This window comes from Mixophyes fleayi, chromosome 4 (assembly GCF_038048845.1).
Source record: "Mixophyes fleayi isolate aMixFle1 chromosome 4, aMixFle1.hap1, whole genome shotgun sequence".
Taxonomy (NCBI): Eukaryota; Metazoa; Chordata; class Amphibia; order Anura; family Limnodynastidae; genus Mixophyes; species Mixophyes fleayi.
In genome coordinates, this window is record NC_134405.1 from 1,795,415 (window position 1) to 1,821,724 (window position 26,310).

The 26,310-nt window shown below is 39.1% G+C and overlaps 1 protein-coding gene across 1 annotated transcript in view; it reads right to left on the bottom strand.

Moving 5' to 3' along the window:
* Nucleotides 1-10,949: 10,949 nt before the first annotated feature.
* Nucleotides 10,950-26,310, bottom strand: part of LOC142149663 (asialoglycoprotein receptor 1-like) — a 32,711-nt gene continuing 17,350 nt past the window's right edge. The window contains exons 5-7 of the mRNA XM_075204977.1: nucleotides 22,543-22,694; nucleotides 19,937-20,043; nucleotides 10,950-11,126 (exon numbers count right to left, since the gene is read on the bottom strand). Coding sequence (XP_075061078.1) covers nucleotides 10,982-11,126; nucleotides 19,937-20,043; nucleotides 22,543-22,694 — 404 coding nt within the window. The 3' untranslated portion in view covers nucleotides 10,950-10,981. The remainder of the gene's footprint in view (nucleotides 11,127-19,936; nucleotides 20,044-22,542; nucleotides 22,695-26,310) is intronic.

The following is a 26,310-nucleotide window of genomic DNA, read 5'->3' on the forward strand; positions in this document are numbered from 1 at the left end:
CTCTGTGTGCTCTCACATGCCTCAGAGATTATATCAAGTAGGACTAGTTCTCTTTCCACTACATTTTCCTGAGGTACCCAAATTATGGGGTGGAAGGTCAATAGGGGAAAGGTAATACAGCTAGGTCCCATAGCTTGGAGTCTCCCAATATTCGGCAGGCCGATCACCGTTTCACGTACAAAGAAACTTGAGTATTGGGGACTGGGATGAACAAACAGACAATAGCCCACCTCACAAGTGGTGATGAAAAACTCATTGATATTATTAGAGTGTATTTACTAACACAGGTTAAAGGAAATAATAATTGACGTTGTTGACAGACATAGGATGATGCTATTGGTGAACATGTATTATTTAAATGTCATCTAAGCTAAAAGACATGCTTCGGACAGATGAACATGTTAAACATGAAGAACTGTAGTAGAATATTCTATATTGCTAATAAATATTCTATCGTACCCTGTATCCTTCCAGATAATGTATTACATGTGTGGGTGAAGGGCATACAAATGGTTATCTCCGAGCTCCAAAGGTATATGTTCCATAGGAAAAGAAAATTGTTTCTAGGGTTGTGACTCTCTTTTATGGTAACCTGACTGATATCTGTTGGACTTTGACTGAGATAAATGAAATGAAATGATAGAGGAATAAATGGTAGAAGTTTTGAGATAAATGTTATTTGGAAGGTTAAAATGTATGCTTGATTGTGTGTGTGTCTCTCTCCCCCACAGGTCCCTCCCACACACAGGTCTACCCCCTCCTCCCCCTACACACACAATTACACACCTTAAGACAATAGTTAGTCAAAACACACACACAATGACTTATATATTTATAAAACAGGCAATTGACTGCATTGTATTGTATGAAACGAAATCTGTTGAATTAGTATAAATACACTGTTTACTGTTTTATAATATATGTATACATTTTATAATTAGAATGTTAACTAATAATACAACACGTTTTAAATGAAGCTACATCTTGTCTGTGGTTATTCTTGAAGAGAAAAGCATAAGTTATTATATGAATATTGCTCCTGTGGAATTAAGTGAAAATAAGAAATATATTTCTCAGGTTAAATCAGAATTAAATTTGCGAGGCGTTAGTTGACGGTAATAGTCATAAATAAGGTTATCAAATGGTCATCCATACATTTGCCAGACTATTAAGGAGATTAAACCCCCAAACACCCTACAAACCCTTGGACAGTTCTACAGTTTATAAAGATTTCCCAGAGCCCATCTGCAATCCAAGGACTTGGAGGATAATCAGTGGCCACCTTCTATGACATAGGTTTCCTATCCAGCAGGAAATTATTATGTGAGACCAGCCCCACTGAGGCCACACCACCATGGGAAGGATTAATAGTTAGGAGGCCTGTCACGCGGTCCTGTATCCTATATTCCACTTAGCATTTGTTCACTAAGGGTTACAGCTTCTGTTGGACTGGTCTTGGAATGTGCTGAGGATCACATCTGCTGAACCTTTGTGGGCTTTGCTACTTTGTGGACCTGAAAAGCAGGAGGACACTTGTCTTGGGCCATACTTTGTATGAGAGAGAGAGTTAGTTTATGGAGGTACACGAGCCTGGTATCCTCATATTTGCTGACATGATGGACCATAGTGTTTGTGCTTGAGAGGTAGACGATTTAGACTGTAAGCTCCATTGAGGAATAGAATGACATGGATAATTAAATATTCTCTGTACAGCACTGTGTATCCTATTGGTGCTATATAACTAAACTAAAATAAATATGTAGAGAAAATCAAATCATTTCAACTTTTTTGAGATTTTGTATAATTTTTGCCACTTTACACATCTCAGATCATTTTCGGAATGGAAGAGAGTCATAAATCGTTCTCCTGCCTCCTTTTCTATTTGTGGAAACGGACACGTGGAGTTGTACTGTGCTGTTGTCTATACATACAGTATAGGAACAGATACTGAGAATTACACCAAGCAAATTCAACAATAAAAATAGTACTATGCATCTGATTAATATGAAGAATTAAGCAGTGATATTGTCAGATGTTTAGGACTGTGGGACTGTTGTGGGGAATCAGGGACATTGGTCACATACTGTATTAGGTGATATCATGTGATAGGTGATGAGAAATGTGGAAACTAGAGGTGACTGGAGACAGTGGTCAGATCTATGAGTGTTGTTGGGAAATGACAGGTCTGGTGGGTAAGTGTTCTGGACTAGTATGAACTCACTGTTTTCTTTTCGGATCTCTTCTCTCAATCTTCCAACAGCATTAAATATCCTCTGAACATCGCTCTGATGTGAGCCTGTGATATGGAGAATACCGGTTACTTACAGTCCCAGCAGATACCCATCTGCCCCCTCATAGGTAACTCCAGATAACCAAACAGCATTTATACCTTCTGCACACTGCAAACTCTCTTTCTGGGTCTTACACCCCAGTCTCTCACCCGCCTCATCTCCATAGGACACAGCAATCACTAACTCTGGAACTAGCAGTCCCACTATAACATCTCATACTAGCCATGTACCAGACACCAGCCTATGGGGCAGAGGCAATTTTCTGGGGCTCATGAAGTTTTAGACAACTTGGTAACAGTTTACAATAATACTGAACCACCAATAAATATGGTTTCATTAGGTAATTACTTTAGGTAGACTCAGTTACATTTCTTCTCAGAAATCCATCCTAACAATAGTGCTTACCACAAGCACTACAAGGACTAAATGTAGCACTGTAGAACTATAATGTTTAGGTGTAATACACAGGTCTCCAATGGGTCATTCAGACTTGTGAATATAAATTAGCTTTAATTAGCAGCAAAATAATGCTGGTTTCTCAAAATTCACACCTACCTCCCATTCGTGGCACTATCTCTATTTAGTGGGCAGCAAATTTACCTTTAGTAGCTGAACACACAAAACACATAGACCTTTTATTGCTGTGGTTCAGACCTCAATAATTCACTGTGGTCTTTTTCTCTCAAAAATATTGCATTCCCTTAGCTTCTATTTGGTGGAATTTGGTTCTCCTGGGACATACCATGTGTCCATCTCCTCAGTCCCAACTTTCTTGTAGTCTCTTGTAGGACACACAAGCCTTCTCCTAAGTCCCCTTCTGCAGATGAACGAGATCTCTCTCTTTCTCTCTCACACTGGGTTAATCTCGCAAGATCTAACAAACTGTAGATGGGTGTGGTCACCCTTTCTCTCTCTTTTATAAACACTGGGCTCTCCTGGCATAATCCAGATGTCTTGGGACAGACCTCTGTCAAATTTCAAATTGGTCAGCTCCAGCTTTGCTGCTTCTTGGAGGACAATGGCCCTGCCACTAAGCTGTCTCCTGAGCTGCGCAAGGTTTTGGTATATCCCCCTCTCTCATTAATTCAGAGACATAGCACTATCCTGACCTCAGTTCTGGGAAATTAAACTCTCCTAGGACAGTCCTCTTGTCCATCTCTAACTGGTCCTCAGTTCCAGTTTCTCTGACCCTTTTTGGAAATACTGAGCCTTTTCCTAAGCTCTCTTCTGAAGATGGGTGTAGTCTCTCTATCTCTCTCTTTTCATACCGGTTGAATCTCCCCAGTCCCATTGAGTTGCAGATGAGTATGGTCACTGTTTCTCTCTTTAATAAACATTGGATTCACCTGGTGTAATCCAGCTCTCTTGGGAAAGACCTCTTGTCCATCTCCAATTGATCCTCAGTCCAAGATTTCTTACTTCTAGAAGGACACACTGAACTATCTCCTGAGCTCAATACTGCATATGGGTGTAATCTTTCTCTTTCTCTCTCTTTTACTATCTCTATCTCTCCTCCCACTGGAAACTTTAGCCCTACTAATTTGCAAATAATGTGGACACTGTTTCCATACCATACAGAGAGCATTCCTGTGACCTCCATACCATACAGAGAGCATTCCTGTGACCACCATACTATACAGAGAGCATTCCTGTAACCTCCATACCATACAGAGCATTCCTGTGACCTCCATACTATACAGAGAGCATTCCTGTGACCTCCATACTATACAGAGAGCATTCCTGTGACCTCCATACCATACAGAGAGCATTCCTGTGACCACCATACTATACAGAGAGCATTCCTGTGACCACCATACTATACAGAGAGCATTCCTGTGACCACCATACCATACAGAGAGCATTCCTGTGACCTCCATACCATACAGAGAGCATTCCTGTGACCTCCATACTATACAGAGAGCATTCCTGTGACCTCCATACTATACAGAGAGCATTCCTGTGACCTCCATACTATACAGAGAGCATTCCTGTGACCTCCATAATATACAGAGAGCATTCCTGTGACCTCCATACTATACAGAGAGCATTCCTGTGACCACCATACTATACAGAGAGCATTCCTGTGACCACCATACTATACAGAGAGCATTCCTGTGACCACCATACTATACAGAGAGCATTCCTGTGACTTCCATACCATACAGAGAGCATTCCTGTGACCTCCATACCATACAGAGAGCATTCCTGTGACCTCCATACCATACAGAGAGCATTCCTGTGACCTCCATACCATACAGAGAGCATTCCTGTGACCTCCATACCATACAGAGAGCATTCCTGTGACCACCATACCATACAGAGAGCATTCCTGTGACCACCATACTATACAGAGAGCATTCCTGTGACCACCATACCATACAGAGAGCATTCCTGTGACCTCCATACCATACAGAGAGCATTCCTGTGACCTCCATACCATACAGAGAGCATTCCTGTGACCTCCATACTATACAGAGAGCATTCCTGTGACCTCCATAATATACAGAGAGCATTCCTGTGACCTCCATACTATACAGAGAGCATTCCTGTGACCACCATACTATACAGAGAGCATTCCTGTGACCACCATACTATACAGAGAGCATTCCTGTGACCACCATACTATACAGAGAGCATTCCTGTGACTTCCATACCATACAGAGAGCATTCCTGTGACCTCCATACCATACAGAGAGCATTCCTGTGACCTCCATACCATACAGAGAGCATTCCTGTGACCTCCATACTATACAGAGAGCATTCCTGTGACCGCCATACTATACAGAGAGCATTCCTGTGACCTCCATACTATACAGAGAGCATTCCTGTGACCACCATACCATACAGAGAGCATTCCTGTGACCACCATACTATACAGAGAGCATTCCTGTGACCACCATACCATACAGAGAGCATTCCTGTGACCTCCATACCATACAGAGAGCATTCCTGTGACCTCCATACTATACAGAGAGCATTCCTGTGACCTCCATACTATACAGAGAGCATTCCTGTGACCTCCATAATATACAGAGAGCATTCCTGTGACCTCCATACTATACAGAGAGCATTCCTGTGACCACCATACTATACAGAGAGCATTCCTGTGACCACCATACTATACAGAGAGCATTCCTGTGACCACCATACTATACAGAGAGCATTCCTGTGACTTCCATACCATACAGAGAGCATTCCTGTGACCTCCATACCATACAGAGAGCATTCCTGTGACCTCCATACCATACAGAGAGCATTCCTGTGACCTCCATACCATACAGAGAGCATTCCTGTGACCTCCATACCATACAGAGAGCATTCCTGTGACCACCATACTATACAGCTGGACTATACACCGGACTATACACCGGTAGGCCCGGACACAATTAAGCCCCGCCCCCTCTGACATTGGGGCGGAGCTTGCAGGGACTGTCGTGGACTGACCACTCCCCCTGTGTTTTGACCATCTCCTGTGTTTTGCTGTTTCTCACAATAATCATCCAACGTGTCATACTATTACTGCTGCCGCTGCAAAATACTGATCTCTTAACAATGCAGGGACACTATAACAGCTGATAGAAGAGATCTCTGTCTCATTATAATATAGCAATTAATACGAGTGGCTGTTTATTCTTACACACATGAGGCAGGGTCTGCTATTTAAGGCACATTCTTATACCATATGCAGCTGGACACTGGTAATGATAAGTGATCATTACTGAGCTTACAAACAGAGTAGGGCTACGGATACAATCAAACACTTTCCGTGCTGCCGAGTGAATGATAGAGATAGTTTGGTATTTTGTAAACAGTCTGACTAATCATATTAACTGCAGACAACGGAGATTTCTGTCTCATTATAATTCAGCAATTGAAATGCACTATGTTTGCTAATACTTGCATATGCTAAGTGAGGTCTTTACTAAGATAAATTCTTTGATCTCATGCAGCAAGACATACACAGTGAAATATGACCCCCTTTTTTTAGCTCATTAACTACAGTGCTACAACAAAGCACCTTACGTGTTGCTATTTTGTGAACAATTGTGCACTTATCATTTGTATGATAGAATTAGGGTCTTGTTTTATCCCCTAACAGGGCAGTATTTATCATAATAACATAAAGCCCTAAGGATATTCCAAAAGTTACATACTTTGTACAGAGTTTTCTGTGTTGAATCTCGCCAACAAAGGGATTACACACCACTACTGGAATAATATATATTTTTTCTCCCCTAAGGGAGTAGATTTCCCACTGATAGGACAGAGACATATTATTTGAGGAGTTAAAATAAGGGTAATATTTCACCCTCCACTATTCTCATAATAACAGCATCACAGTTTAGCAGATAAACTGCTTTTTAACTGTCACTTACTGTTTTTTTCAAACTTTTGCATTTTTTAACTATTTCGCTAATGATGTGGAGTCCTAATAAAGATTGTATCTATACACATTTTTATGTGTTTTAATAAGTACTAATAAAGTTACAAACCTTTTCTATATACACATAGAAATTTACTATAATATTAACCCTTTTGAGTGCCCCACTATGGATATTTCTCTCTCCTCTAATTGCTGTTATATTGTTCCTTATGCAAGGGTGCACCTTCTACAGTGAAATACTATATATTCATCGTACAAATCAGTCACACTAGACTGTACAATACTTTCACTCTCTAATGTGGGTTTCACCCAGTGTGGTACACAACCTTTTAGTTCACTCCCCCTCTAGTGTCTGGTCCCGCCTCTATGATGACTGACCACACCCCCTCTGGTGGGCCCCTAGTGTTGCAGTCCCCCCGGTGGGCCCTTCATGCCCCAGTCCGACACTGCTGTGGGATCAAGTATACCTATAAAAAAGGGAGGTTTTGCTAAAGATATTTAATTCAATATCATATTTATAGTATAAAGATCTCAAGTGTCCACTATCAAAGGATAATGGACAAGCATCCTCTATGTTTAATAGATTGCTTACAAAAATGTCAAATAGCTATTATAATCGTTAAGACCCTCAGGGATCATGCTTCCCATAGTGAATATCTTTTTAGTTTCTTTTTTAAGGAGTTACTTCTGTGGATCTCCTCCATAAATTCCCATGTGTATTTTGTCCATTATAAACGCCTTCATTCATTTTGTGTTGTTATTGGGACACATTAAAAAATGCTTAGCAACCAAAATTAGCATATTGAAAATTTTCTGGTCTTTCTCTGCATTTGTTATATTTCCCACATGTTCCAGTAATCGTCTCTTAAATGGACAAGTGGTCATAATGATATCATTTTTTGGACAAGAACATGAGAACATGAGAGGCAATATATCACCACAGAAGAGTAACAATTGAGAAAATCATCCATTCTCTAAACATCTCCATATTTGTCCTTATAGTCTTTGGTAGTAATAGTATACTGATATGCTTTACAGGATCCACATTTGTAAAAGCCCTTTAATTTGTTCTGATTGGAGTTCTTGCATTACAAGTGACTATGCACTAAACGATCTTTTACATTCTTGGATCTCCTCCAACTTAAAGATATTCTATCCTCCAGAGTTTTTCTCAGATCGTGGTCCAGAAGAAAAACATGCCAATGTTGTTGGAATATCGCATTAAGTTGTTTCTATTCTGCACAAAATGTGCCAATCATATTGCACACTGGACCAGCTAGAACGCAAAGGTAAAAGTAATCCTTTGCAGTCTATCTGGTCCATTGTGCAATATGATGTAGCACATGCCCTTGTGTTTCTAACTCCCATTGTCCTATAGATGTATTACCCAGTATTGTTTTATTAATCTTTGTTCCCAAATGTAAAGCGCTACGGAATTTGCTGGCACTATATAAATGTATGTTGATGATGATGATATCTCCATATGCCCACAAGTAAAAATTTTGTTGATTTGGTCTCCAAAGATCTAGACAAATTATATGAAAAATCTCGAACCAATCAAATTATCAAAGGAAACTTAAATAAAGAAGAAATTAAAGCCCTGAAGGAAATAGAGAGTTGGGAGGACATTGTAATAAAGCCTTCTGACATGGGAGGAAATATTGTACTGTGGCCAAGAGACAAATATGTGGCAGAAGTATATCGGCAACTTAATAATACCGCCTGCTACAAACATTTGATAATAAATCCACAGCAAATTTTGTGAGCATATACAATACCATGATCAATAAAACATTTCATGGAGGGATCTTAACTAAACAAGACTATGATTTCCTTAGTGTAGAAAACCCAAAAGTCCCAACAATATATGTACTTCTAAAAATATATAAAGACGAGAAGAATCCTCTAGGAAGACCGATCATTTTGGGGATTGGAGAATTCTCAGAAAAAGCAAGTAGATATGTAGACCAACATTTACGATCATATGTCTTAAGTCTACAATCATCTATTAGAGATACTCTAGATGACCTCTTCTAAATAACAAATATGTCTGGTAAAAAAGATGATCTCTTTTTCAATACAGACTTGTTGTCAACTTTTATGTCTTCAGATCTCCTCCAACATTTCCAAGGCTAATTTATCATTTATAGTGCCCAATAAAGTGGAGGGTGAAAAGGCCTCAATATCATGGGTTAACATTTTGGGGATCTTTATTATCAATGCTCCCAAGTTAGTATCCATTGATCCACTTCCCCGCTAATGGCTGGCCGCACTTCTATGTCGGCTGGTCACATGCCATCTGGTGTCTGGCCATTCCACTCAAGTTGTAGCCCAGACACTTTATATGGGCCCCTACCATTACATTTCTCTGATGGGCCCTTCATACCCAAGTCCGACACTGACCACCCATATAAGAGAGTTTGGATGAGTCTCCCTCATTGTCTTTGAAAAAGCTTGAGAGAAATGTGCCAGACAGAAAGGCTGTACAGACCCACACTCCGCTGAGACTGTTCTGTTAATACATCCATATTCATATCAAACTATACCAGAGGAACAAGCTTACTATCACCTTTATCATATACCAACTATACCAATGGTTAAATACCTTTTGTGCGTAAGTCTGCAGCATAACTCAACTATAGGGAGCGAGTGAGCTATCAATCTCCCTGCCTGACGACTGGAAAAACATCTGGACGACAGCAAGTGTTCAATCAGTGCATACAGCACAACATGGCTACCACGGAGTATGTATTAATCATTCCTGGATTGACATCAAAGGTTTGAAAGGTTATTTACATTTACAATATGTCTGTGATGTAAGCTCTCCATTTACTTTTAATGTGTGAATGGAATAATTGTCCCTATTGGATTTGTTTTGATTGTTTTTCATTTAAATTATTGTTTATTTTCAATACCATGGTTTGTTCAGCTTTTGTCCATTTGTGTTATAAAATTGGTGTCTTGTTATAGAGAACTGTCTTTTTCCACTCTTTCCATTGCTGTGCCCAAATGGACTTTGATTGGCTATACATGATTTAATATTTAATATTTATTTGTATTCTTCCAAATTGAGATATTTTACATAAATACTCAAATTATATTTATTTTTATAGGCATTACTATTACCCACATTTTATGATTATGGACAGCGCTGTTTAAAGATATTGTAATCTCTATGTCAGTAGGGACATTACCAAGGTCCTTTACAAACAGCTGTGACATAATTAACTTCATAGTTTTCCTTTTTATCAGTTCAGTTTTTGTATATGTGTGTTTGCTCGCATTCAGATACACACATATATTTAATCACTATTGTTCCAAATCGATTATTGTCTATGTCTCATTAATTAACATTGTGGAAGGTAAATAATTGGATGAAGTCGGCTAAATTAATATTGGTTTACCATGCGATTAGTACACCACGTGTAATGACACAATTTCATGGCTGAACAGCACACACATTTACATTTTGTAAATAGTACACATTTATTAAGGTTACAATCCATATTTATTTATTAGCAAACTGGTAGGTTAATTGGCTGCTAACATATTGACCCTAGTCTGTGTGTCTGTATCTCTGTGTGTGTGGGTATGTTATGGAATTTAGACTGTAAGCCCCAATGGGGCAGGGACTGATGTGAGTGAGTTCTCTGTACAGCGCTGCGGAACCACTGGCGCTATATAAATAAATGGTGATGATGATTAAGATTTATACATAGATAATACTACAGTAAGGGTAACTGTGACTCTTAGTGTTATCTGTCTATTTTCGTGACATCATCACTGTTTATGTTAATTCAAACTGTATACAAGCAAGGCCTGGGCCAGTATTAAACTCTCTTCCTGACTGAAGACTACAAGACTGAATATGGACCTGGGCCCAGGGGCACTTGCATATTGTAATGTTTTCGGTTTATACTTTCTTGTATTATGTTATACCTTTTATGTATCATTATGGCTTGCGGTTATTATGCTCTCTTTTGATATTAAATCTCTTTGTGCTTTGGAACCACAATAATTGTATTGGACAATATTTATTGTTAGCGACAAGATGAACATTACAACAATTTAAGTGTTTTGCTGTGTATTCAATTTATTTGCAGTATTGCACTATTATTGTTTTTTGTTCTTTCCTTTTTATGGCGACTGTATGAGATTTGTGAAAAAAAAAAGAATAAGGATATAGGAATCACATCACAATACAAATAAGTATATACTTTTTATTCTTGTTGTTTTAAAAGTTCACTAACAGAACTTTTGACTACTTTACGCATGTTTGTTTTTTGATTCTCCAAAATTAGTTGCATCATGAAGTTTCCAATTCACATATGTACTGATAACTCTGAGAGCAGCGCTCATCATTCCATCGGTCACCGTATCTAATGTGAGCACAGTCCTCAGTTCCTGCAAGACCATGAGGATGATCATTAGGCTCATTGTCCACCCAAAACCTGCAATAAATAACAATGACTTGTTACATGTCTAAATTGCCCCATATTCACTAGCAATAAAGAGTCAAGTGGATGACGGGAAGGAATTTTAAGAATTTCAGTCATAGCCATTTGTCAAAATATTTTCATACTTCAATGACTTCCCTACCCATCTGCCAAATACTAAAACCTTAAATTATATTCTATTATTACACTGCATATTTTATAATACATCATCATGCTGCCTCATACTACACGTTCTAGCACACTCCATTATCCACCCACCAACAAGAGCATACCTGACATTTCTATCTCTGTTGATAACATGACCATAAATCCCACCCCACAAGCTCGCTGCCTAGGTGTAATCCTTGACTCACACCTATCCTTTGTTCCCCACATTGACTCTATATCTAAATCATGTTACATACATCTAAAGAACATTTCCAGAATTCGCACATAACTGACACAAGACACTGCTAAAACCTTAATTCATGCACTTATCTCCTGCATCGACTATTGCAATTCCCTCCTTACTGGTCTTCCCCAAAAAAAGACTCAAACCTCTACAATCTATTTTGCATGGTGCGGCAAAACTGATTTTCCTTGCAAATCGTTATTCCTCTGTTGAATCACTCTGTCAGTCTCTACACTGGCTGCCTGTCTTCTACCGAATCCAATATAAAATACTTTTACAAACCCATAAGGCCATCAACAAAGCTGCACCAACATACATCTCCTCTCTTGTCTCAAAATATGTCCCAACTCGGCAACTCCGTTCTAACCAAGATCTGCATCTCTCATCCACCCTCATTACATCCTCCCATTCCCAGTTACAGGACTTTTTTCGGGCTGCATCCACTCTATAGAATTCTCTCCCTTGCACAATATGACTTTCCTCTGGTCTACAAACTTTCAAGCGTTCTCTGAAAACCCACCTCTTCAGTCAAGCTTATAATATTCCTCAAAAACCCTCTTAACTCTACACCTTTAACCTGTTACACAATTTCACACAAGACAACAACATTGTTGTGTGACAGGATCATTTAGCTTATGAGGTCAATTTTACATTTGCAGTCTAGCTGGGCCAAAATGCAAAATGTAGACTTAACCTCATGTGTCAATCTCCCACTGTCCCATAGATTGTAAGCTTGTGAGCAGCCTTCTCACCTCTTTGTCGGTTTTACCCAGTTTGCATAATTAGTTTATTATGTTTGTCCCCAATTGTAAAGCGATACGGAATATGTTGGCGATATATAAATAAATGATGATGATAATTATACTGCCTCATACTACACATCCTATAATACTCCATTATCCTGCATCATACTACATATTCTATAATACTCCATTATCCTCCCGCATACTACACATTCTATAGTACTCCACAATCCTGCCTCATACTACACATACTATAACGCTTCGTTATCATGCCTCATACTACACATTCTATAATACTCCATTATCCTGCCTCATACTACACATTCTATAATACTCCATTATCCTGCATCATACTACACATTCTATAATACTCCATTATCCTGCCTCATACTACACATTCTATAATACTCCATTATCCTGCCTCATACTACACATTCTATAATACTCCATTATCCTGTCTCATACTACACATTCTATAATACTCAATTATGCTGCCTCATACTACACATTCTATAATACTCCATTATCCTGCATTATACTACATATTCTAAAACATTCCTCTATCCTGCCTCATACTACACATTCTATAACACTCCATTACCCTGCCTCATACTACACATTCTATAATACTCCATTACCTTGCCTCATACTACACATTCTATAATACTCCATTATCCTGCTTCATACTACACATTCTATAATACTCCATTATCCTGTCTCATACTACACATTCTATAATACTCAATTATGCTGCCTCATACTACACATTCTATAATACTCCATTATCCTGCATTATACTACATATTCTAAAACATTCCTCTATCCTGCCTCATACTACACATTCTATAACACTCCATTACCCTGCCTCATACTACACATTCTATAATACGCCATTATCCTGCTTCATACTACACATTCTATAATACTCCATTATCCTGTCTCATACTACACATTCTATAATACTCAATTATGCTGCCTCATACTACACATTCTATAATACTCCATTATCCTGCATTATACTACATATTCTAAAACATTCCTCTATCCTGCCTCATACTACACATTCTATAACACTCCATTACCCTGCCTCATACTACACATTCTATAATACTCCATTATCCTGCCTCATACTACACATTCTATAACACTCCATTACCCTGCCTCATACTACACATTCTATAATACTCCATTATCCTGCCTCATACTACACATTCTATAATACTCCAATATCCTGCCCCATACTACACATTCTATAATACTCCATTATCCAGCCTCTTACTGCACATTCTATAATACTCCATTATCCTGCCTCATACTACACATTCTATATTACTCCATTATCCAGCCTCATACTACACATTCTATAACACTCCATTATCCTGCCTCATACTACACATTCTATAATACTCCATTATCCTGCCTCATACTACACATTCTATAATACTCCATTATTCAGCCTCATACTACACATTGTATAATACTCCATTATCCTGCCTCATACTACACATTCTATAATACTCCACTATCCTGCCTCATACTACACATTCTATAATACTCTATTATCCTGCCTCATACTACACATTCTATAATACGCCATTATTCTGCCTCATACTACACATTGTATAATACTCCATTATCCTGCCTCATACTACACATTCTATAATACTCTATTATCCTGCCTCATACTACACATTCTATAATACGCCATTATTCTGCCTCATACTACACATTCTATAATACTCCATTATGCTGCCTCATGCTACAAATTCTATAATGATCCATTATCCTGCTTCATACTACACATTCTATAATACTCCATTATCCTGCCTCATACTACACATTCTATAATACAAAATTATTCTGCCTCATACTACACATTCTATAATACTCCATTATGCTGCCTTATGCTACACATTCTATAATACTCCATTATCCTGCCTCATACTACACATTCTATAATACTCCATTATCCTGCCTCATGCTACACATTCTATAATACTCCATTATGCTGCCTCATACTATACATTCTATAATACTCCATTATCCTGCCTCATACTACACATTATATAATACTCCATTATCCTGCCTCATACTACACATTCTATAAGACTGCATTATCCTGCCTCATGCTACACATTCTATAATACTCCATTATGCTGCCTCATACTACACATTCTATAATACTCCATTATCCTGCCTCATACTACACATTCTATAATACTCCATTATCCTGTCTCATATTACACATTCTATAATACTCCATTATCCTGCCTCATACTACACATTCTGTAATACTACATTATCCTGCCTCATACTACACATTCTATAATACTCCATTATCCTGCCTCATAATACACATTCTATAATACTCCATTATCCTGCCTCATACTACACATTCTATAATACTCCAATATCCAGCCTCATACTACACATTCTATAATACTCCATTATCCTGCCTCATACTACACATTCTATAATACTCCAATATCCTGTCTCATACTACACATTCTATAATACTCCATTATCCTGCTTCATACTACACATTCTATAATACTCCATTATCCTGCCTCATACTACACATTCTATAATACTCCATTATCCAGCCTCATACTACACATTCTATAATACTCCAATATCCTGCCTCATACTACACATTCAATAATACTCTATTATCCAGCCTCATACTACACATTCTATAATACTCCATTATCCTGCCTCATACTACACATTCTATAACACTCCATTATCCTGCCTCATACTACACATTCTATAATACTCCATTATCCTGCCTCATACTACACATTCTATAATACTCCATTATCCTGCCTCATACTACACATTCTATAATACTCCATTATCCTGCCTCATACTACACATTCTATAATACTCCAATATCCTGTCTCATACTACACATTCTATAATACTCCATTATCCTGCTTCATACTACACATTCTATAATACTCCATTATCCTGCCTCATACTACACATTCTATAATACTCCATTATCCAGCCTCATACTACACATTCTATAATACTCCAATATCCTGCCTCATACTACACATTCAATAATACTCTATTATCCAGCCTCATACTACACATTCTATAATACTCCATTATCCTGCCTCATACTACACATTCTATAACACTCCATTATCCTGCCTCATACTACACATTCTATAATACTCCATTATCCTGCCTCATACTACACATTCTATAATACTCCATTATCCTGCCTCATACTACACATTCTATAATACTCCATTATCCTCCTTCATACTACACATTCTATAGTACTCCACAATCCTGCCTCATACTACACATTCTATAATACTCCACTATCCTGCCTCATGCTATACATTCTATAATACTCCATTATCCTCCTTCATACTACACATTCTATAGTACTCCACAATCCTGCCTCATACTAAACATTCTATAATACTCCATTATCCTGCCTCATACTACACATTCTATAATACTCCATTATCCAGCCTCATACTACACGTTCCATGTTACTCCCTTATCCTGCCACATACTAGACATTCTATAATACTTCATTATCCTGCCTCATACTACACATTCTATAATACTCCATTATCCTGCCTCATACTACACATTCTATAACACTCCATTATCCAGCCTCATACGACACATTCTATAATACTCCATTATCCTGCCTCATACTACACATTCTATAATACTCCATTATCCTGCCTCATACTACACATTCTATAATACTCCATTATCCTGCCTCATACTACACGTTCCATGTTACTCCCTTATCCTGCCACATACTACACATTCTATAATACTCCATTATCCTGCCTCATACTACACATTCTATAATACTTCATTATCCTGCCTCATACTACACGTTCTATGTTACTCCCTTATCCTGCCACATACTACACATTCTATAATACTCCATTATCTTGCCTCATACTACACATTCTATAATACTCCATTATCCTGCCTCATACTACACATTCTATAATACTCCATTATCCTGCCTCATACTACACATTCTATAATACTCCATTATCCTGCCTCATACTACACATTCTATAATACTCCATTATCCAGCCTCATACTACACATTCTATAATACTCCATTATCCAGCCTCATACTACACATTCTATAATACTCCATTATCTTGCCTCATACTACACATTGTATAATACTCCATTATCCTGCCTCATACTACACATTCTATAATACTCCATTATCCTGCCTCATACTACACATTCTATAATACTCCATTATCCAGCCTCATACTACACATTCTATAATACTCCATTATCCAGCCTCATACTACACATTCTATAATACTCTATTATCCTGCCTCATACTACACATTCTATAAAACGCCATTATTCTGCCTCATACTACACATTCTATAATACTCCATTATCCTGCCTCATACTACACATTCTATAATACTCCATTATCCTGCCTCATACTACATATTCTATAATACTCCACTATCGTGCCTCATACTACACATTCTATAATGCTCCATTATCCTCCTTCATACTACACATTCTATAGTACTCCACAATCCTGCCTCATACTACACATTCTATAATACTCCACTATCGTGCCTCATACTACACATTCTATAATGCTCCATTATCCTGCCTCATTCTACACATTCTATAATACCCCATTATCCTGCCCCATACTACACATTCTATAGTACTCCATTTTCCTGCCCCATACTACACATTCTATAATACTCCATTATCCTGTCTCATACTACACATTCTATAATACTCCATTATCCTGCCTTATACTACACATTCTATAATACACCATTATCCTGCCTCATACTACACATTCTATAATACTCCATTATCCTGCCTCATACTACACATTCTATAATACTCCATTATCCTGCCTCATACTACACATTCTCTAATACTCCATTATCCTGCCTCATACTACACATTCTATAATACCCCATTATTCTGCCCCAAACTACACATTTTATAGTACTCCATTTTCCTGCCTCATACTACACATTCTATAATACTCCATTATCCTGCCCCATACTACACATTCTATAATACTCCATTATCCTGCCTCATACTACACATTCTATAATACCCCATTATCCTTCCCCAAACTACACATTTTATAGTACTCCATTTTCCTGCCTCATACTACACATTCTATAATACTACATTATCCTGCCCCATACTACACATCCTATAATACTCCATTATCCTGTCTCATACTACACATTCTATAATACTCCATTATCCTGCCTCATACTACACATTCTATAATACTCCATTATCCTCCTTCATACTACACATTCTATAGTACTCCACAATCCTGCCTCATACTACACATTCTATAATACTCCACTATCGTGCCTCATACTACACATTCTATAATACTCCATTATCTTGCCTCATACTACACATTCTATAATACTCCATTATCTTGCCTCATACTACACATTGTATAATACTCCATTATCCTGCCTCATACTAGACATTCTATAATACTCTATTATCCTGCCTTATACTACACATTCTATAATACGCCATTATTCTGCCTCATACTACACATTCTATAATACTCCATTATCCTGCCTCATACTACACATTCTATAATAATCCATTATCCTGCCTCATACTACATATTCTATAATACTCCACTATCGTGCCTCATACTACACATTCTATAATGCTCCATTATCCTCCTTCATACTACACATTCTATAGTACTCCACAATCCTGCCTCATACTACACATTCTATAATACTCCACTATCGTGCCTCATACTACACATTCTATAATGCTCCATTATCCTGCCTCATTCTACACATTCTATAATACCCCATTATCCTGCCCCATACTACACATTCTATAGTACTCCATTTTCCTGCCCCATACTACACATTCTATAATACTCCATTATCCTGCCTCATACTACACATTCTATAATACTCCATTATCCTGCCTTATACTACACATTCTATAATACACCATTATCCTGCCTCATACTACACATTCTATAATACTCCATTATCCTGCCTCATACTACACATTCTATAATACTCCATTATCCTGCCTCATACTACACATTCTCTAATACTCCATTATCCTGCCTCATACTACACATTCTATAATACCCCATTATCCTGCCCCAAACTACACATTCTATAATACTCCATTATCCTGCCTCATACTACACGTTCCATGTTACTCCCTTATCCTGCCACATACTACACATTCTATAATACTTCATTATCCTGCCTCATACTACACGTTCTATGTTACTCCCTTATCCTGCCACATACTACACATTCTATAATACTCCATTATCTTGCCTCATACTACACATTGTATAATACTCCATTATCCTGCCTCATACTAGACATTCTATAATACTCTATTATCCTGCGTCATACTACACATTCTATAATACGCCATTATTCTGCCTCATACTACACATTCTATAATACTCCATTATGCTGCCTCATGTTACACATTCTATAATACTCCATTATCCTCCTTCATACTACACATTCTATAGTACTCCACAATCCTGCCTCATACTACACATTCTATAATACTCCACTATCGTGCCTCATACTACACATTCTATAATGCTCCATTATCCTGCCTCATTCTACACATTCTATAATACCCCATTATCCTGCCCCATACTACACATTCTATAGTACTAAATTTTCCTGCCCCATACTACACATTCTATAATACTCCATTATCCTGTCTCATACTACACATTCTATAATACTCCATTATCCTGCCTTATACTACACATTCTATAATACACCATTATCCTGCCTCATACTACACATTCTATAATACTCCATTATCCTGCCTCATACTACACATTCTATAATACTCCATTATCCTGCCTCATACTACACATTCTCTAATACTCCATTATCCTGCCTCATACTACACATTCTATAATACCCCATTATCCTGCCCCAAACTACACATTTTATAGTAATCCATTTTCCTGCCTCATACTACACATTCTATAATACTCCATTATCCTGCCCCATACTACACATTCTATAATACTCCATTATCCTGCCTCACACTACACATTCTATAATACCCCATTATCCTGCCCCAAACTACACATTTTATAGTACTCCATTTTCCTGCCTCATACTACACATTCTATAATACTCCATTATCCTGCCTCATACTACACATTCTATAATACTCCATTATCCTGCCTCATACTACACATTCTATAATACTCCATTATCCTGCCTCATACTACACATTCTATAATACCCCATTATCCTGCCTCATACTACACATTCTATAATACCCCATTATCCTGCCTCATACTACACATTCTATAATACTCCATTATCCTGCCTCATACTACACATTCTATAATACTCCATTATCCTGCCTCATACTACACATTATAAAAAGTTCTGTGTTTATGGTATTATTTTGAACTAGAAACAATTATTTACCATGTTAATGACATTCTAAATAAAGGTGTATCGGATGATGATCTAATACGTTGACACTGATACTGGTTCAATATTAAGTGAGAGCAGATAATGATATTAAGATAATATATAACCCACTGTTTTTGTAATGAGCAATTTTCATGTTGGGCTGAACCTGTAACCTGAGATGTTTTTAGATCAACATCTTACTTTGGTGCCGTGTCATAGGACGTCCCATCCACCCATCTCCAGCTGCCGCTCACTTCTGTGAGACCGATCCATGTGTTTATCTTCTTGGTCATTTTACTTACATAAATCTATACCAAGTAGAGAATTAAAGATCATTAGATTAATCCTCTATGACACATACATTAGTAACCTAACCTGTACCCACATTTACTTATACACCCATATCTGTGGTCTGTGTACCCACATTTACTTATACACCCATCTCTGTACTATGTGTACCCACATTTACTTATACACCCATCTCTGGGCTATGTGTACTCACATTCACTTATACACCCATCTCTGTACTATGTACACTCACATTTACTTATACACCCATTTCTGGGCTCTGTGTACCCACATTTACTTATACACCCATCTCTGGGCTCTGTGTACCCACATTTACTTATACACCCATCTCTGGGTTATGTGTGCCCACATTTACTTATACACCCATCTCTGTACTATGTACACCCACATTTACTTATACACCCATCTCTGTACTCTGTGTACCCACATTTACTTATACACCCATCTCTGTACTATGTGTACCCACATTTACTTATACACCCATCTCTGTACTATGTACACCCACATTTACTTATACACCCATCTCTGTACTCTGTGTACCCACATTTACTTATATACCCATCTCTGTACTATGTACACCCACATTTACTTATACACCCATCTCTGTACTATGTGCGCCCACATTTACTTATAAACCCATCTCTGGACTATGTACACCCACATTTACTTATACACCCATCTCTGGGTTATGTGTGCCCACATTTACTTATACACCCATCTCTGGGCTATGTGTGCCCACATTTACTTATACACCTATCTCTGGGCTATGTGCGCCCACATTTACTTATACACCCATCTCTGGGCCATGTGTACCCACATTTACTTATACACCCATCTCTGGGCTATGTGCGCCCACATTTACTTATACACCTATCTCTGGGCTCTGTGTACCCACATTTACTTATACACCTATCTCTGGGCTCTGTGTACCCACATTTACTTATACACCCATCTCTGGGCTCTGTGTACCCACATTTACTTATACACCCATCTCTGTACTATGCACACCCACATTTACTTATACACCCATCTCTGTACTATGTGTGCCCACATTTACTTATACACCCATCTCTGGGCCATGTGTACCCACATTTACTTATACACCTATCTCTGGGCTCTGTGTACCCACATTTACTTATACACCCATCTCTGGGCTCTGTGTACCCACATTTACTTATACACCCATCTCTGGGCCATGTGTACCCACATTTACTTATACACCTATCTCTGGGCTCTGTGTACCCACATTTACTTATACACCCATCTCTGGGCTCTGTGTACTCACATTTACTTATACACCCATCTCTGTACTATGCACACCCACATTTACTTATACACCCATCTCTGTACTATGTGTGCCCACATTTATATTATACACCCATCTCTGTACTATGTGCGCCCACATTTACTTATACACCCATCTCTGTACTATGTGCACCCACATTTACTTATACACCCATCTCTGGACTATGTACACCCACATTTACTTATACACCCATCTCTGGTCTATGTGTACCCACATTTATATTATACACCCATCTCTGTACTATGTGCGCCCACATTTACTTATACACCCATCTCTGGACTATGTGTACCCACATTTACTTATACACCCATCTCTGTACTCTGTGTACCCACATTTACTTATACACCTATCTCTGGGCTATGTGCACCCACATTTACTTATACACCCATCTCTGGACTATGTACACCCACATTTACTTATACACCCATCTCTGGTCTATGTGTACCCACATTTATATTATACACCCATCTCTGTACTATGTGCGCCCACATTTACTTATACATCCATCTCTGGTCTATGTGTACCCACATTTACTTATACACCCATCTCTGTACTCTGTGTACCCACATTTACTTATACACCTATCTCTGGGCTATGTGCACCCACATTTACTTATACACCCATCTCTGGGCCATGTGTACCCACATTTACTTATACACCTATCTCTGGGCTCTGTGTACCCACATTTACTTATACACCCATCTCTGGGCCATGTGTACCCACATTTACTTATACACCTATCTCTGGGCTCTGTGTACCCACATTTACTTATACACCCATCTCTGGGCTCTGTGTACCCACATTTACTTATACACCCATCTCTGTACTATGCACACCCACATTTACTTATACACCCATCACTGTACTATGTGTGCCCACATTTACTTATACACCCATCTCTGGACTATGTGTACCCACATTTACTTATACACCCATCTCTGGACTATGTGTACCCACATTTACTTATACACCCATCTCTGGGCTATGTACACCCACATTTACTTATACACCCATCTCTGTGGTCTGTGTACCCACATTTACTTATACACCCATCTCTGGTCTCTGAGCAATCGCACGGCACCCAATGTTACCCCCTCATATCTAGTAATGTTCCCGTGGTCTCCTTGTGCTCCCCCTACTCCCTCTTTTCTAGTGACCTCCAGGTCTCCTGTGTTGCTCCCTAGTCACTCACCTGCTCCTCAGCACTATTAATTACGACCAGATGAGACTTCCTATTTTCACAGTCTTTCTTGGCATCAGACCATGATTCAGTTCCCTCGGACACATAATAGCAGCTCAATGCATAATATATCCAGTCAGAGTTGCAGCGATGATCCAGAGCCCCTGCAGAAATTAATAAATGTTTAGGAGGGTTACTGGAAATGGTTAATCTTTAGAGTGAGAACATTTCTGATATGTTGCAACCATCCAAATGGAACATTTTGGTGTAATCACAGTAAGTAGCGTGGTGGCACAGTAGTTAACATTGCTGCCTCACAGCACTGGGGTCATGAGTTTAATGTCAAACACTGTGAGTTCCCTTGAGGTGCGCATCTTTCCTCCAATACTCTAAAAACATATTATTATGTTTATTGTTGGTTGTGGAAAGAGCAGGGAGCCTGGTATAATGAAGATGAATGTTAAGGCTGCTTTGCATCCCCTCTTGCTCACTACTGTACTATATGACATTGAATGTGTGTATTACTAAAGTGTGGTGTTTTGCTATTCTTAAATGTCGCTAGGTGAGTTATTCACGCTGGATTCTCCGACATGTTCCCTGCAAGAGCTATTTTCACCTGGGCATATTAGAGAGTCTGGGGAAGTTGCCCTAAACGCTGGCCTAAAGACCAAGGTTTAGCCGAAATTGAAATCACTGAAAAACTGTAGAGCCAATTTGCACAAAATTACTCATGTGGTAAATCAGGGATGAGGCTCTGGCTTAAGCAAGTTATGTTTTATGGCTAAACAAATGAGTGTCCAGTGTTATACGGTTTATAAGGACTTCCCAGAGTTCCTCTGCAATCCAAGGACTTGGGGGTTGATTATTGTCCACCCTCCATAATGCAAGTATCCTGTCCGGTGGAAAATTGTTAAGTGAGGCCAGCACCACTTAGGCCACACCACCATGCATGGGAACTAGACATGGCTTAACAGGGGGTGGCCAAGGAGAGGCCAGCCATCTGGTCCTGCAGCCTATTTTCCACTAAGTACTTGTTCATTAAGGGTTACAGCTTCTAATGGATTGGTCTAGAAATGTGCGAAGGATCAGATCTGTTAAGCCTTTGTGGACCTTGCTAATTTGTGCACCTGATAAAAAGCAGGAGGACACTTGACTCGCTCCATGTTTTGTTGGCAGGTGAATGGTGTGGTTCAGTGGCTGTCCTAGCCTATGCTATTTCTGTGTATGTATGTATGTATGTATGTATGTATGTATGTATGTGTATGTGTATATATATATATATCTTTCCAGTTGTGGAAAGTGATTTCGAACTCCTGGAGCTCATGGATGCACATAAGCCTGGGATCCTCTTAGCTGCTGACTGACAAGATGGACTATAGTGTGTGTCCTTGAGTGGTAGAGGACTTGTACAGTAAATGCCAATGTGAAATTGACTTGAATCGGTTCCTTGACAACTTTGCGGCCTGGCTCACTTATTTCCTATCCTTTGACCTGCCTACACTCATACTAGGCGATTTCAACATTCCCATTGATAATCCCACTGTCTCTTCTGCCACTAAACTTCTTTCACATATTTTTTCCTTTGGTCTATCCCAATGGACCTCACCTCCCACCCACTGTGATGGACACTCCCTAGACCATGTCTTCTCCTGCTACTGCTCCATCTCTAGTTTCTCCAATTTAACCTTCCCACTCTCCAACCAAAACCTCCTTTCCTTCAGCCTCACCTTACCTCAACCTCATGCCCTTCTCCCTGCACCCAAATATACACGTTAACAATGAAACCTAATTACTCTTAACCCAATCCACTTCTCATTTTAACTAAAACAACTATTTTCTCCAATAACTGCATTATCCTGTCCTAATCAGGCTGCCTCTTTATATAACAAAACACTCACTTCAGCCTTAGACAGTGCAGCTCCAGCTACTACATATAGTAGTAAATGTATCAAGCTTAGAGTTTTCCGGCAGGTTTGAAAAAACAATCAGATTCTAGCTATCATTTATTTAGTACATTCGACAAAATGATAGCTAGAATCTGATTGGTTGCTATAGGCAACATCTCCACTTTTCAAACCTGCCGGTAAACTCACAGCTTGATACATTTACCCCATAGCCTCCGACGATCCAAACCCCAGCCATGATACAGACCCACTACCTTCAAAAGTGCTCCCATACTGCAAAGCGCCACTGGAGAAAATCTCATTCCCATCCCTATTTCCTCCACTATAATTTCATCCTTTCATCTCACAGCTCTGCCCTTTCAATTGCCAAGCAAACATTCTTCAAATCTCTAATATCCACCAAGTCTTTTAACCCACGTCACCTCTTTGCCACCTTCAAATCCCTTCTCTGCCCACCTGCACCTTCTCATCCTTCCTCCCTCACTGCCAATGATTATGCCACCTATTTCAAATACAAAATTGACACCATTCAGCGAGATATTTCCTCATGCCAAATACCAATCACTCCACTCACTCTACCCACCTTTACCTACACTCCCCAATCCATCCATAATTCATGCTCTTCAGTAACTGAAGACGAAGACTCTGTTCACATTTTATCATCTCACCCTACAACCTGTCCACTCGACTCTATTCCCTCCTAACTTCTCCACTCCCTCTCCTCCACTGCATGCCCACCTCTATCTCACCTCTTCAACCTGTCTCTCTACACTTCCATCCTCCTTTAAACATGCGCTCATCTTACCTATTCTAAAGAACCCATCTCTCGATCCAGCCTCTCTTTCCAACTGCCGACCTATTTCTCTCCTCCCCTTTGCCTCCAAACTACTTGAGGGATTAGTGTACAAACGTCTTTCTCACTTTATCTACTCTCATTCCATTCTCAACTCTCTGCAATCAGACTTCAGCCCCCAACATTCCACTGAAACTGCTCTCACAAAAGTGACCAATTATTTACTTGCTGCAAAATCTATGGGTAATTTCTCCATACTCATTCTCCTGGACCTCTCTGCTGCTTTTATTACTGCTGATCACACTCTTCTCCTGCACAACGTGGACTCCATCGGACTTCATGGCACAGTTCTTTCCTGGTTCACTTCCTACCTATCGATCCGCTCCTTTAGTGTTTCTACCTCTGGCACATCCTCCCCTCCACTCCCACTATCTGTTGTTGTCCCACAAGGCTCTGTTCTTGGCCCTTTACTTTTTTAATTGTACACCTCTTCTCTTGGGCAGTAACTCACTCATTCGGTCTCCAATACCACCTCTACACTGATAACACCCAAATCTATATCTCTTCCCCTGACCTCTCTCCTTCTGTACTATCTCATGTAACCAACTGTCTGCTATCTCCACATGGATGTCCCAACGCTACCTACAGCTTAACATGTCCAAAACAGAGCTTATTATCTTCCCTCCTGCCATAGACACCACCTGCCCTCAAATTTCCCTCCCTGCCAATAACTCCACAATTTCCTCAGTCTCCCAAGCCCGCTGCCTTAGTGTCACACTTGACTCTGCTCTCTGCTTTATTCCTCACATCCAGACTTTCTACCAGTCCTGTCGACTGCACCTTTAAAACATTGCCAGAATATGCCCTTTTCTTACTCAACATGCTGCCAAAACTCTTATCCATTCTCTCATCATATCCCATCTTGACTATTGCAACCTCCTGCTATCTGGCATTCCTTACACCCATATATCCACACTTCAATCCATCCGAAATGCTACTGCAAGACTGATCTTCCTTTCTTACTGCTCCAATTCTGCTGCACCACTTTGTAAATCCCTACACTGGCTCTCTGTGTCCTCCAGA